Source organism: Bos grunniens, chromosome 9 (genome assembly GCF_055505025.1).
Source record: "Bos grunniens cultivar Pamir isolate PY7600 chromosome 9, Bosgru_T2T1.0, whole genome shotgun sequence".
In the NCBI taxonomy this organism is placed as follows: Eukaryota; Metazoa; Chordata; class Mammalia; order Artiodactyla; family Bovidae; genus Bos; species Bos grunniens.
In genome coordinates this window covers 12246222-12260094 of record NC_141173.1, presented here as the reverse complement: position 1 = coordinate 12260094, position 13873 = coordinate 12246222, and the positions used below count along the sequence as shown (strand labels likewise).

Genomic DNA, 13873 nt, shown 5'->3' with positions numbered 1-13873 from the left:
CATTTTGCCTTTTCATACTGTTCATGGTGTTCTCAAGGCAAGAATACTGAAGTGGTTTGCCATTCCCTTCTTCAGTGGACCAAATTCTGTCACATACTTAAAAATATTTAAGTGTATGCAAAGTTAATAAATTTAGAACATACTTTATAAACTTTTAAAGATCTCTCCAAAACAGCTTTACTAAATAGAAAATGTGAAAGTTTATATTGCATGTTTATTTTGGACAGACTTCTGTTAAGTATGGTGCTTTTACTGGTTTAAATAAAATGTTAACATGAAAAAAAGAAAATAACATATAGAATATGGGGAGTAGTCATAGTTTATTAAACTTGTGGCTTTAAAACAAATAAGCACAGATATTGTGGCACTAAAAAGTTTGAGTAGGAATGTTTATAGAATTATCCAATACTTGTTATCATGTACACTAAGAGGAAGCTTTTGAGAATCTTATTTTCCTTAATGTGGTGTTTCTTAAATATTTTTATGCGTCAAAACAACACATGCACACTCACAATTTTAATCTGGATTTATGAAATAATAAGCTCACAGAAATAATTTTACATGAATTAAACAAAAAGAATGCATCTTAGCATGTATCCCCATCAAAATTGTGTTTGTTGAATCAAATAGTAGTTAATTCTAAAAGGACAAAATTATATACAAAAACCTCATGTGAGAAAGAATAAACTAATAATAAAATGAAAAATGAATTAATAAGTGAATAGGTGAGTTTTAACATAGAACCATGAAGAGTTTCTTTGAAAGGCATTTCTAGAATCATAAAGTGAGGAGCTTTTCAGACTTCTTCTCCATGACTGATGAAAATTACTTTTCAAAAGTAACCATTTAAAAATCCCTAGAAATTGTCTGAAGGGCATATAACAAATGGAGAAAGTTTTATTCAAGAAACTCTACTTAAAATCCAGCAGAACAGTGAGGGAGGGTCTGTGGCTTCTGAGCTACAACCCACTCCCTTCCTTCTCCCCTCAAAGCTCAGAAAGATGGAAGTTCTACCTGAGTGAGTGCACTACCTCCAGCCCTGGTCAAGCATTATAGCATCTGCCCTAGCAGGTAAGGCCACCAGTGCTCCTTATCTCCACTTCCAGCTCCATCATGCAGAATCTCTCCCCAGGCAAAGGCTGTTTAGTGGTCAAAGGGTCCCCCACCCATCTCCCAGTTGTAGGGTTAAAACTCTACCTCTGCTGGGCAGGCCAAGACTGTGGGACCCCAAACATCCTTATCTCAGCTACCTCATGGAGTGGAGGTTCCACATGAGGAAAAGTACATCAAGCCTATCAGGAATTAGTGACTTCATCCAGTGCCACACTCATGGAGCAGGAATGTCTGCCCGAGAGAAGCAGGTTGTTGTCCCTAACCTTAGCTCCAGAACAGTGACATGGAGTTCTGACTAGGAGAAGAGGCAAGTCATACACAGGAATAAGGAGCTCTGTATTTTTCTCTAGGAGAATGGATTTTATCTGGAATAGAGATTAGGAACATTCAAGCAGAGCAGCACAGTCAAAAGCAATGCAGATTTTGGTGCCCAGCTGTAAGGAGAAGACCGACAGCTCTATGATAACAACAAGGAAAACAAAAGGCAAGCAAGAAGCTGAGCAGAAAGAACCATGGAGACAGAGAAGAGCCTGGAAATGGAACAGGTTTTAAAGACTGGCTCCAATTTGAGCAGAATAGTTAAAATCTTAACTTGGAGACAAGAAAAGAGAATGATGGTTAAAGACAGTCTGGTTAAAAACACCAGCATCTCTGATGGGAAGGCAAGACTGATGCATACATGGTAAAGTTTTGCCCATGATGACACCACCCTTATGGCAGAAAGTGAAGAGGAACTAAAGAGCCTCTTGATGAAAGTGAAAGAGGAGAGTGAAAAAGTTGGCTTAAAGCTCAACATTCAGAAAACAAAGATCATGGCATCCGGTCCCATCACTTCATGGGAAATAGATAGGGAAACAATGGAAACAGTGTCAGACTTTATTTTTTGGGGCTCCAAAATCACTGCAGATGGTGACTGCAGCCATGAAATTAAAAGACGCTTACTCCTTGGAAGGAAGGTTATGACCAACCTAGATAGCATATTCAAAAGCAGAGACATTACTTTGCCAACAAAGGTCCGTCTAGTCAAGGCTATGTTTTTCCTGTGGTCATGTATGGATGTGAGAGTTGGACTGTGAAGAAGGCTGAGTGCCAAAGAATTGATACTTTTGAACTGTGGTGTTGGAGAAGACTCTTGAGAGTCCCTTAGACTGCAAGGAGATCCAACCAGTCCATTCTGAAGGAGATCAGCCCTGGGATTACTTTGGAAGGCATGATGCTAAAGCTGAAACTCCAGTACTTTGGCCACCTCATGCGAAGAGTTGACTCATTGGAAAAGACTCTGATGCTGGGAGGGACTGGGGACAGGAGGAGAAGGGGATGACAGAGGATGAGATGGCTGGATGGCATCACTGACTCAATGGACGTGAGTCTGGGTGAACTCCGGGAGTTGGTGATGGACAGGGGGCCTGGAGTGTTGCGATTCATGGGGTCACAAGGAGTTGGACACGACTGAGTGACTGAACTGAACTGAACTGAGAAACATCAGAGGCTGCACACTACAGGGGAAATAGGCTTTACTGAAATAATATAGCCAACTCATGAAACCAATAAAGAAGCAAGCAATCAAAAATAAGCCCTGGGAGTCAGGACAGGGATCGGTATCCAGATCTGCTACAATATACTATCTAAAATGGCCAATATGCAACTGTAAATTATGAGGCATCCAAAGAAACAGAAATATGACTAACCTTCGGAGAAGGCCCAGATGTTGAACATACCTGACAAAGACATTTAAAAAACTGTTGCAAATATGTTCAAAGAACTAAAATGAGCATGCTCAAAGAATAAAAGAAGTTAGGAAAACAGCATCTCATCTAATAGAGAAGATAAAGATATATAACTTATTAAAGAAATAAAATGATTCAAAATGAAAAAAATCACTAGAGGGATTCAATATTAAGTTTTAAACTGGCAGAATACAGAATTCATGAATATAAAGATAAATAGTGATAATGAAACCTGGTGAAAACAAGGATGAAAATGAAGAAAAATGAACAGAACCCTGAAGAAATGTAGAAGACTATCAGCCACACGAATATATGTGTAGTAGGAGCTGCCATAATGAGGACAGAGAGAAAGAAATCCCTTCCAAACACAAAGCATTAAAAGCTGAACCTTCCCAGATTTGATGGAAATCATCAGTCTGTATATCTAAGAAGCTCAATGAACCCAGCTAGGAACAACGCAAAGAGATCCATTATCCAGATACATACATATCACAATAAACACTGAAAACAAAAGGAAAAGAGAAATTCTTGAAAATAACAAGAGAAAATACACTCATCTTACACACACACACACACACACACACACACACACGGGCTTTTAGTAAGATTAACAGTTGACTTCTCATCAGAGACAGTGGCGGTCAGAGGCAGTGGGATGGTATATTTGGTTTTCTTTTTTCTTTTTTTGTATATTTGAAGTGCTAAAAGAAAGAAAAAGAAACTATTAACCAAAAATTCTACATTCAGCAAACTATTTTTCAAAAATGAAGGTGAAATATATTCCTAGGTAAACAAAATCTGACAGAATTCGTTGCTAGGAAACTCACTTTTAAGAAATACTAAAGGAAAGTCTTTAGGGTAGATAGAAACATGAATTCACATAAAAAAGAACTCTGATAAAGATAATTATAGGGGTAATTATAAAAGTATAATTTCATATTTCTTCATTATCTTAAATTATTTAAAAATAGTATAAAACAGTATTAATATACTAGCATTGTTAAGCCTATAATGTAAAGAAATCAGATAGATTTGGCAATAACAGAACAAAGGAGATGGATAGAAGCAACTATGAATTGGAGTTGGGAAATGACACCAGATGGTATCTTGAATCCCCAGGAAGAAATGAAGAGAACCAAAAATAGTAAATAAGAACATTACATAACAGATCCTATAAATATATACTTGCTCTCATTTCCTCTCTTGGCTTTATTAAAAGGCAAAACCATATAAAGTGTTAGTTATAACAACGTATTATTGGATTTGTAAAATATATAGACATAAAATATATAAAAATAATAGCACCAAAAAGGGAGAAAGGTGCATAGAGCTATGTAGAATTAACATTTATGGGATCTCCTGGGCAGGCCAGTGGTTAAGACCTCGCCTTTCAATGCAGAAGGTGTGGGTTTGATCCCTGGTGGGTTAACTAAGATTCCACATGCCTGGGGGGCAGAAAATTAAAAAAAAAAAAAAACAGAAGAAATATTGTAACAAATTTAATAAATACTCTAAAAAAGGTCCACATCAAAAAAAAAATCTTGAAAAACATCTTTCACTTGAATTAAGGTAGTGTAAAGCTGAAGTAGATTCTGTCAAGATGGATTTGTAGGTATATGCAGCAAACCATCACATTGAATATCTTTGATTTACACGTTGCATGTCAATTATATTTCAATAAAACTAGAAAAAAAGTTGCAAACTGGAAAATCTAGAGTCACTAAGAAAATACATCATAAATATAGTTTAAAATCACTGAAATATTTAAGGCATGCCTAGAATTCATTCAATGCAAAAGAAAGTAGTAAAGGAGAAACAGAGAATCAAAAAACATAAAAAGCAAAATGTGAACTAGGAGAAAAAATATGGTCATATCAGTAATAATGTTAAATATGAATGCATTAAAATCTAGTCAAAAGGCAGAGATTGTTAGAGTGAACTAAAAAAAATCCAAAACCTAAGTACGTGTCATTTATATGAGACACACTTTAGATTCAAAGATAACTGTATGATTCAATTTTAACAAATACAAACGGATATACCATGCAAAAAGCAAACATAACCGAGCTGGAGTAACTATACTAATTTCAGATAAAATAGGCTTTGTTTGCAACTTAAAATGTATTCCCCACTAGCAGCAGCAATGACAGGGAATCTGTCTACTACTGAAATCAGCTGGAGGCAGACTGCAGGGAGGTATGGAAAGCTGGGTGGCGGATGACAAAAAGTCTGGTTGATAGTTAGTCTCTATGTGGGTCTGTTTGCATACTGCTGCAAGCTCACATGACTCAAAAAAGTATCTTGCACACGCTGAAAAAAGAATGATCTTTTAAAATCTGGGCTTAAATATCTGTTTTAATTTTGGGCCTATGGCTGAGTGGAAAAACAGAAGCTGCTAGTTCTCACTATGTGTTTAAAAAAACAGTCTTTTCAATTGGTAATAAAGTCTCTAACTTTGTGTGCATCCTAGGGATAGATGGTCTAAGCAGACAGATGTTAGATTCCAAGTTATCCTAAACTCAATAGAGCTCCTGTTCTGATTGGTTTATGTAGATTATTAAGTAGTTGTGTAATTGTAACATAAGAGACAAGGAATCACTAAAGAAATAAACCTACGGCTAATACTTTGAATATGGAAGCTTAAAAAAATTCATTCTCAAGAAATTGCTAACTTAGAAACATTTTTATTTTGTAAGATACAAAGTGAATTCTTGGAGATATCAAATTAGTTTGATAATTTTGGTCTAAAAACAGCTTTGTGAAAAGCGCAACAGGATATAACATCACTTCACATGCAACATGATGGCTAGAGTAAAAATAAAGCCAGCTAGTAACAAGTGTTGATGAGAATGTGGAGAATTGGAACCCATAAACACTGCTATGCAGCTGCTTGGGGAAATGATCAGTTCTTCAAATTGTTAAACATAGGGCTATCATGAAATCCAGTAATTCCACTCCTAGGTAAATGAGAAACAGATCTGACAACTTAGGTTTCAAAATACCAGAGAGTTTGCCATGGGTTAGTCTGCCTTTGTGAAAGTTCTGACTTCCACAGCCCCTTTCCTGAAACTAAAAGGGTTTTCTCTGCACCCTAAGATGCATCTGTATTGAACATTTGTTGTGAAATTGTGATTTCTGGAAAGAAATTGTTTAAACATTTTAAAAATGGTTTGTGGAGTGGGGGCAAAACCAGGACTATAAACTTCCTAATTATTAAATATTACAAGCATTTCCAGGACAGGAAGGCTAAATTCAAGAGATTAAAATTCCTGAAGAACAGTGTAGCAAATTCTTAAAACAGATTTGGAATAAAAACTCTGAATTATCTAATAAAAGTCTTTACAACTTGATGTTTTACCCCTCTCTCTGGGACAAGCAGGCTTCCCTTGTGGCTCAGTGGTAAAGAATCCACCTGCCAATGCAGAAGGTTTCCTGGGTTGGGAAGATCCCCTGGAGAAGGAAATGGCAACCCATTCCAGTGTTCTTGCCTGGGAACTCCATGTACAGAGAGGAGCCTGGCGGGTTACAGTCCATGAGGTCACAAAGAGTCAGACTCAACTTAGGGACTAAACAATAATAACAACAACTGGGACGAGCACAATACATTAAGAGGCACCTTAACAAATTTAATCAATTAAATTGCTTAGTGAATGTCCTCCTCTCAATTTACCCTGACATTTCCTTACTGATATGTTTATAAACTTCTCTACTTAGGCCCATACTATCTTTTTGGGCAGAATCTCTAAGAGAACACTCTTACAGAGAAAACCATCACCAAAACGTCTACCACAAAAAAATGAATAAACAGAGAGAGAAAGAGGGAACATGAAAGTGGGTCCAGGAACACTCTTCAGTCATTTTTTTCCAAGAGTGAGTGTGGAAAATTGTGACTAGATGACTCATCATATCATGGACTAAATATGGATAATTCTGAGGGTTCTTTTCATAAGAATAAATAATGCAATCATGCAAATAATTTTTTAAACTGGATATACTTCTACTGAGTTGCTTTTCTTTATCTAACCCTAGTGAGAGAAAATACAAAATAAGTTTGGCATTTAAAACAGAGTCTATGAGAGCAGTTTTTTATGATGTCAAGTGTCAATTATTCCACAGATAACACCTTAGGATGAGACCAATTCCAAACTCAGTTGGTGCTATCCCATTCCACCCAACCCTTACACTTTATGAATTGTTTTCTACAAAAACATACTTACTTTATCAGCATATCATTTAGCATAATTATATAAATAAACACCAATGAAAACATATGAGGAGCCAGTTTAAAAAATCATGACTTTGTAAACACTGCCCCTCATTAATTATTATCTTGATAGAAAAAGAGGTTTTATTATTTTTATACATGACATTTAAAAGGTAGATATGTTTAGCTTTCATATTTAAATAAAATAGCAAAGAAAATGGTCATGTTCTGTTTTCTGAATATTGCTTACATTTATTACAAAATACTCAACTTATAATACATGACGCTTCTTTTGTATGAAAATAAAGATTAAATAGAAAAGAACCCTCTTACACTGTTGGTGGGAATGCAAACTAGTACAGCCACTATGGAGAACAGTGTGGAGATTCCTTACAAAACTGGAAATAGAACTGCCTTATGATCCAGCAATCCCACTGCTGGGCATACTCACTGAGGAAACCAGAAGGGAAAGAGACACATGTACCCCAATGTTCATCGCAGCACTGTTTATAATAGCCAGGACATGGAAGCAACCTAGATGTCCATCAGCAGATGAATGGATAAGAAAGTGGTGGTACATATACACAATGGAGTATTACTCAGCCATTAAAAAGAATACATTTGAATCAGTTCTAATGAGGTGGATGAAACTGGAGCCTATTATACAGAGTGAAGTAAGCCAGAAGGAAAAACACCAATACAGTATACTAACGCATATATATGGAATTTAGAAAGATGGTAACAATAACCTGGTGTACGAGACAGCAAAAGAGACACTGATGTATAGAACAGTCTTATGGACTCTGTGGGAGAGGGAGAGGGTGGGAAGATTTGGGAGAATGGCATTGAAACATGTAAAATATCATGTAAGAAACGAGTTGCCAGTCCAGGTTCGATGCACGATACTGGATGCTTGGGGCTAGTGCACTGGGACGACCCAGAGGGATGGTATGGGGAGGGAGGAGGGAGGAGGGTTCAGGATGGGGAACACATGTATACCTGTGGCAGGTTCATTTTGATATTTGGCAAAACTAATACAATTATGTAAAGTTTAAAAATAAAATAAAATTAGAAAAAAAAAGAAAAAGAGGTTTTATTATTTTTATACATGACATTTAAAAGGTAGATATGTTTAGCTTTCACATTTAAATAAAATAGCAAAGAAAATGGTCATGTTCTGTTTTCTGAATATTGCTTACATTTATTACAAAATACTCAACTTATAATACATGACGCTTCTTTTGTATGAAAATAAAGATTAAATAGAAAAGTAGCAAGGTAGTTCATTTTTAGTTGCTTTGACGGTCAATCACCCTCACCAAAAGGAAATACTGATGAAAATTTAAGGAAAACCCTAAGGAATTGAACTTAGAGGACTCAATTCAGTCGATTTAGTAAAAGCAAATTGTTAATTTACCAAAGGATTTATCTAAATTCAATACTCTGCAGAGGATAAAACAAAGACAAAAACAATTTAAACAGGTTGTGGGGAAATTCTCAGAACCCCTATGTATTCAGACTTTGGAGAGACCTTTTGATGAAGTAAAAACTGCCATTTTATCTCTGAAAGTGTGCACTTTAAAATAATATAAATAAACATTACAAAAATAATATCAGTTCAGTTCAATTGCTCAGTGGTGTCCGACTCTTTGCAACCCCATGAATCGCAGCACGCCAGGCCTCCCTGTCCATCACCAACTCCCGGAGTTCACCCAGACTCAAATCCATTGAGTCAGTGATGCCATCCAGCCATCTCATCCTCTGTCGTCCCCTTCTCCTCCTGCCCCCAGTCCCTCCCAGCATCAGAGTCTTTTCCAATGAGTCAACTCTTTGCATATCTCTTATGAACTATTATGGGTCAATTGCAAAGTGACTATATATGACAAGTCATTTTCTTTCTAAGCAAGTATACACTCTCCCAAATTACTAGAGCTGATTTAGACTAACAGTAAAATTTTAAAATAAAACATTGCCAGGCTGTAAAAAAAAAAAAAAAAATAGGGTCATGAATATTTTTCACTGGACTCAATAAAGAAATATTTATATCTTAGCTAACCTTAGGTCTTCATATCATATATAGTAGTATTTTAGTCACATTATTCATCAATTTAACCACCTATGTAGACTTCATTATCATTGCATTGATCAAGATGGAGATTGATTTTAGAAAGGTTTTATTCATCCCATTACTCTCTGCTTTCCTCTTATACCAACAGCCGCCTCCTCCCGCTACACACACATTTGCAAATTATAATTTCTCCATGTATACCTGTGGTGGATTCATTTTGATATTTGGCAAAACTAATACAATTATGTAAAGTTTAAAAATAAAATAAAATTTAAAAAAAATTTTTTAAAAATAAAATAAAAGATGCCAGAGGAATAGAGAAAGAAACAGTAAGCACTTTGCTTAATACTCAGCTATTTAACACAAAGACAAAATCTGGTTTCAGTTTCCTTGGACTAGAAAGTAATTCATTGAACAACCTCAATCGGCTACGATGGGTTTTAATGAAATTATGACCAACTACTTGAACATAAATGGTAGGTTTAAGATATATACATTCTAATCAAAGTGAAGAAAATAATTGAAAGCTATTGTATTTTATAGGTCTTTTAATTTTGTTATTAGCCTGAGAACCACAAAATCCACCTGAATTCTTGTTACAGAGTCAGTAATCATAACAAGCACATATAGAACAGTCAACCTGGCCAGTTCTACCGGAGTGGCTAAAGTTTTATCACCAGTTCTGCATGACACTAGCATTATTTATGTACTTAACTTTTATTTTTTAAAGGATTTAAAAATTATCTACACTTCAAATTCAAAGTGTCCAAAGTAATAATATTCATGAAACCAAAAGTGTGATATTATAATTTCTTTTTTCTAACGTGATACACTACTGGTGTCCTTCACTTTTCAAAAGTTACTTCTTTCCACTTTACTTTCATGAAAGACCTGTACTTGTACCTGTTTTGACTAAATGAAGGAAATTCAAAAAGGATTTTCACTTTTACGAAAAAAAGGTGAGATGTGAAAACAGTATGCTGTGTTTGTTTTAGAGTGAGCTGTTATAGAGGCAGTGCTCAGCCACAGCAGAGAGAGTGGGACCACCAGGCTCCTTTCCCACACCCACCAGCATCTCAGCATCTGGCCACCATACTCTGACCTGTGTCTCTGGACATCTGTGCTTTATCTCATTTATTTTGTGCATCTGTTAGCAAGATGTGTCCAGAGGTAATTGATTCTTCCTTTTATATGCCATTTGGAAACACTCTACTTTCAGATAGCATGGGAAACCTGTATTGCATTAAAATAACAACCCTTAAAATGATCTCACATACCACCCATGTTACAAGCAGATGCAGTGAAAATAATTAAACCGCATAATTTTCAACCTAATTTCTTATTCATAGAAAAAAAAAACTGATAACATACACTAGCAACAAACTTAAAAACACAAATTAATGTTCAACTTAATGTCACACTGACTACCTATGCACTATAGTATGTAATCTAAAATTAAAAACAGTTGAACAGGGTCAGCTGAGTTGATATATTGAACCTGAAATGCTCATTGCCTCAGTCTCATACCGGGAAATTAATGAGTTTGGGGGGAATTGAAATTTACACCAAACGGAAGTGTATAGTATGTATACAAAGGACAGGCTGATTGAAGATGTCACTTATCTCCTATCTTACTGAGTACAGCCTCTGTGGTTTCCAAGGTTGATAAAAATTAAAGGTGAACTTTTACTCCCTGAGGGAGTGATTTCATTGAATGAGGGAAAAGAAAAGAGCAAAACTGTGGTTCAATATGACAACTCTACTACTTGTGTTCCAGAGAAATATCATTTTATTCTGAGCTCTTGATCCTAATTTGATCCTTCCTCTCTACTAAATTAATGCATTCCATTTCTTCTACCAGAAAGTTTCAAATCATCTGTCTATGCATCTAAACAGTGTTGAGAAAGGTAGAGCTCATTAGGCATTATTGTTCCTAAAGGCAAATAGATCATCCTCAGAACTCAGGGAGCTAAGAGCACAAATGAGTTTGATAATAATTTAATTATATTAAAATATCACTATTTCCATAACTATTACCCAGTCTTTGCCTATTAATATAAAACTCTGTAATGCTCCTAGATGTTCATTTTATTTTTCCATGAGAAATGGGAATGAGCTCTTCCTAGCATTTCTTTTTGAAAGTGAAACATTCTCTTAATAAAATTCACAACATTGAAATAACAAGTGATAGAAAAGAAATCATGGATTCTAACCACTTTGTCCTCCTTTGGGAAAGCATCCAAGGAAGCGGAGTGAAGGGAGAGAGAAAAGAAGAGAAAAATAAAAATAAGGCACGTATTAATAAGCAGATTTTAAGAAAACAGTCATATGTTACTTTAAAGTATAAAAATACAGGTACTTTGAAAAGTAAATGTTTATTCTTACCAAAAAATAGTCACTATTCAATCCTTCATTCGAAATGCACATATGCTCATCTTGCTACATGGTAGGTACAAAAGTTGGACACTACAATTTCAGAATTTTTTTAGAACTTGGATTATTAAGTCTACATTTAAAATTTTTTTAGAAAGAAAAAATTTGCTACCATATTTGGCTTACTTATTATTGAAAAGATTATATTAAAATGCATAAACTTTGAATGAATAATTGTATCAAATTGTCTTTAAAATATTTATAGTTATGAATTGGAAAAATGTAAGAAAGGGAAGTGTTTGTAATAAATAAAGAGAGAATGGAAATATACTATTTTAGCCATAAATTATCTCACAAGGTTGATTTATTTCTAATATGAATTTCAACATTTACAATGTCACAGGAAATACCAACTGTATACAACTTTTGTCTTTTGCCCAAGATTAAAAATTGTAAGTTGTACTTTCTTTTATTTTTTTTAATTTTAATTTTTCTCAAGATTGAATGGGTATAGTAAAGATAGATGAACTTCATTAGGCCTGGGTTTCTGTTTGAAAGCATAAGTATCCCTTAGCTCAATCTCCTTTAAACACATCTCCTGTTTAAAACATGAGTTTGACTCTGTTACTGGCTTGCTTCAAACCTATAATGTGAATTTAAAAGCATCCAACTCTATGCACACTCAGTCTGAATTAACACTTAACCCCTTTGCATTGTACTGTTCAGGGCCAACACTTTTCAGAGTGCTGCATGAGTTGTTAAATATTTTGAATATCATCACAGCTTTTATTTGTGAGATATTATTCCAAAAGTAGATCCTGTGCACTTTTCATGTGCCAAACAAGATCTCAATCCAAAGTTGCTCTAGAAAGTCTGTAAGGTAGCATATGAAGATTAACTAAAACACATAATTTTTAGGAGGAAAAAAATTCTTATATGGTCAAAAGAATGGAACCTAAAGAAAAATTGAACTGTTTTAATTTTCATAACAACCATATATAGTAATTATTACCATACAATTTCATATATAAAGAAGTTGTTTTTCAGATAAGTTAAAGCTACAAAGATAATAGTAGGCTCATCTTAAGTATAATAATGCATCTATTTTACTGAATGTCTTAATTCCCCTGAGAGAGATTTTAGAATAATACCCTACTTACAACTCAAATATACTACTAAAAAACAATATTAAGTGGTAACCTCACTTTAATTCTAACTATGATTTTTCCAAATTAGGGAGACATAAGTGCAAGACTCCATGAAATTAAAATTAAAAACAAACAAACAGTATTTTGACACACTCTTTAAATATCCAAATAATTTTCATGAGATAAGCTTCGTACTACATTTCTTAGACTTGATAGTAAATGAAGTGATTCTCACAGAGGCTAATTATCACTTCATAAATGATTATATTGGATTAAATTAATACCATACAAATTCTATTGATTTTATCTTCATTCAATCTGAAACATGTTGCAGAAACTAAAAGTAAGTTGTTAGGTTTTGTTGCTTTGTACAAGAAGAACTGGCCACCACAACTTTCAAGCGTTTCATAATTCCTGACACTAAATATAAATTTCCAACCTTCTTCAGAAAACACATGTGCTCCCACGAGTAACCTGTTGGTTTTGAGTGGCAATCATTTGTTGAGATGCATACATACAAAGAGCATCTTTTGTGAATTCTTTGCATCACTCATCCCCTGAGTGGCTAGGCGCAGGTGGGGCGCATCCACCTGCGCTCAAGGACGCTGGATGCTCGCGGCCACGGTACTCACGTTGCTGGACCGCAGAGACACGCGGCCCCCACAGCGCGCGCAGAACTTGGTGCGGCAGTAGGAGCACAGGTGGCCACAGCCGTCTGCGAACTTGGTCTTGTGGCAAATCCCGCAGGTCGGAGCATCGTCCTTGTGCTCTCCTTGGTAGCGCCGTGCTTCTTCCCCTATTTTCCTCACTTGTTCTTTATAGCTTTCAAATTGTTGATGCAATCTCCTAGACAGAAGAGAAAATGGGCACAAACTAAGTAGATGAAGGAGCTGGAGAAAAAAACCCACTTTTTCCTAGTAGAGGAGACATCTAGTTACTTAAACTAAAGCAAAACATATAAAGCCACTTCCCTCAATAATGGGCTTCCCCAGTGGCTCAGCTGGTAAAGAATCCTCCTGCAATGTGGGAGACCTGGGTTCGCTCCCTGGGTTGGGAAGATCCCCTGGAGAAGGGAAAGGATACCCACTCCAGTATTCTGGCCTGGAGAATTCCATGGACTGTATAGTCCATGGGGTTGCAAAGAGTTGGACACAACTGAGCGACTTTTACTTTTCATTTCTCCTCTAATCATACTGCAACAGCATTGAACCATATATTAGTTGACTCTAAATAATCACTA

At 35.5% G+C, this 13873-nt stretch overlaps 1 protein-coding gene across 44 annotated transcripts in view; it reads right to left on the bottom strand.

Moving 5' to 3' along the window:
• Nucleotides 1–13873, bottom strand: part of RIMS1 (regulating synaptic membrane exocytosis 1) — a 607640-nt gene that overhangs the window by 335382 nt on the left and 258385 nt on the right. For 40 of the 44 annotated variants that reach the window (XR_015132287.1, XM_086316267.1, XM_086316269.1 and 37 more), the window contains 2 exons: nucleotides 13266–13479; nucleotides 11326–11337 (listed from right to left, as the gene is read on the bottom strand). Coding sequence is in view for 43 of the 44 variants with exons in the window: in XM_086316267.1 (XP_086172393.1) it covers nucleotides 11326–11337; nucleotides 13266–13479 (226 nt within the window). In the remaining variant the exon portion in view is untranslated. The remainder of the gene's footprint in view (nucleotides 1–11325; nucleotides 11338–13265; nucleotides 13480–13873) is intronic. The other 4 variants (XM_086316225.1, XM_086316230.1, XM_086316271.1 and 1 more) reach the window with 1 other exon arrangement.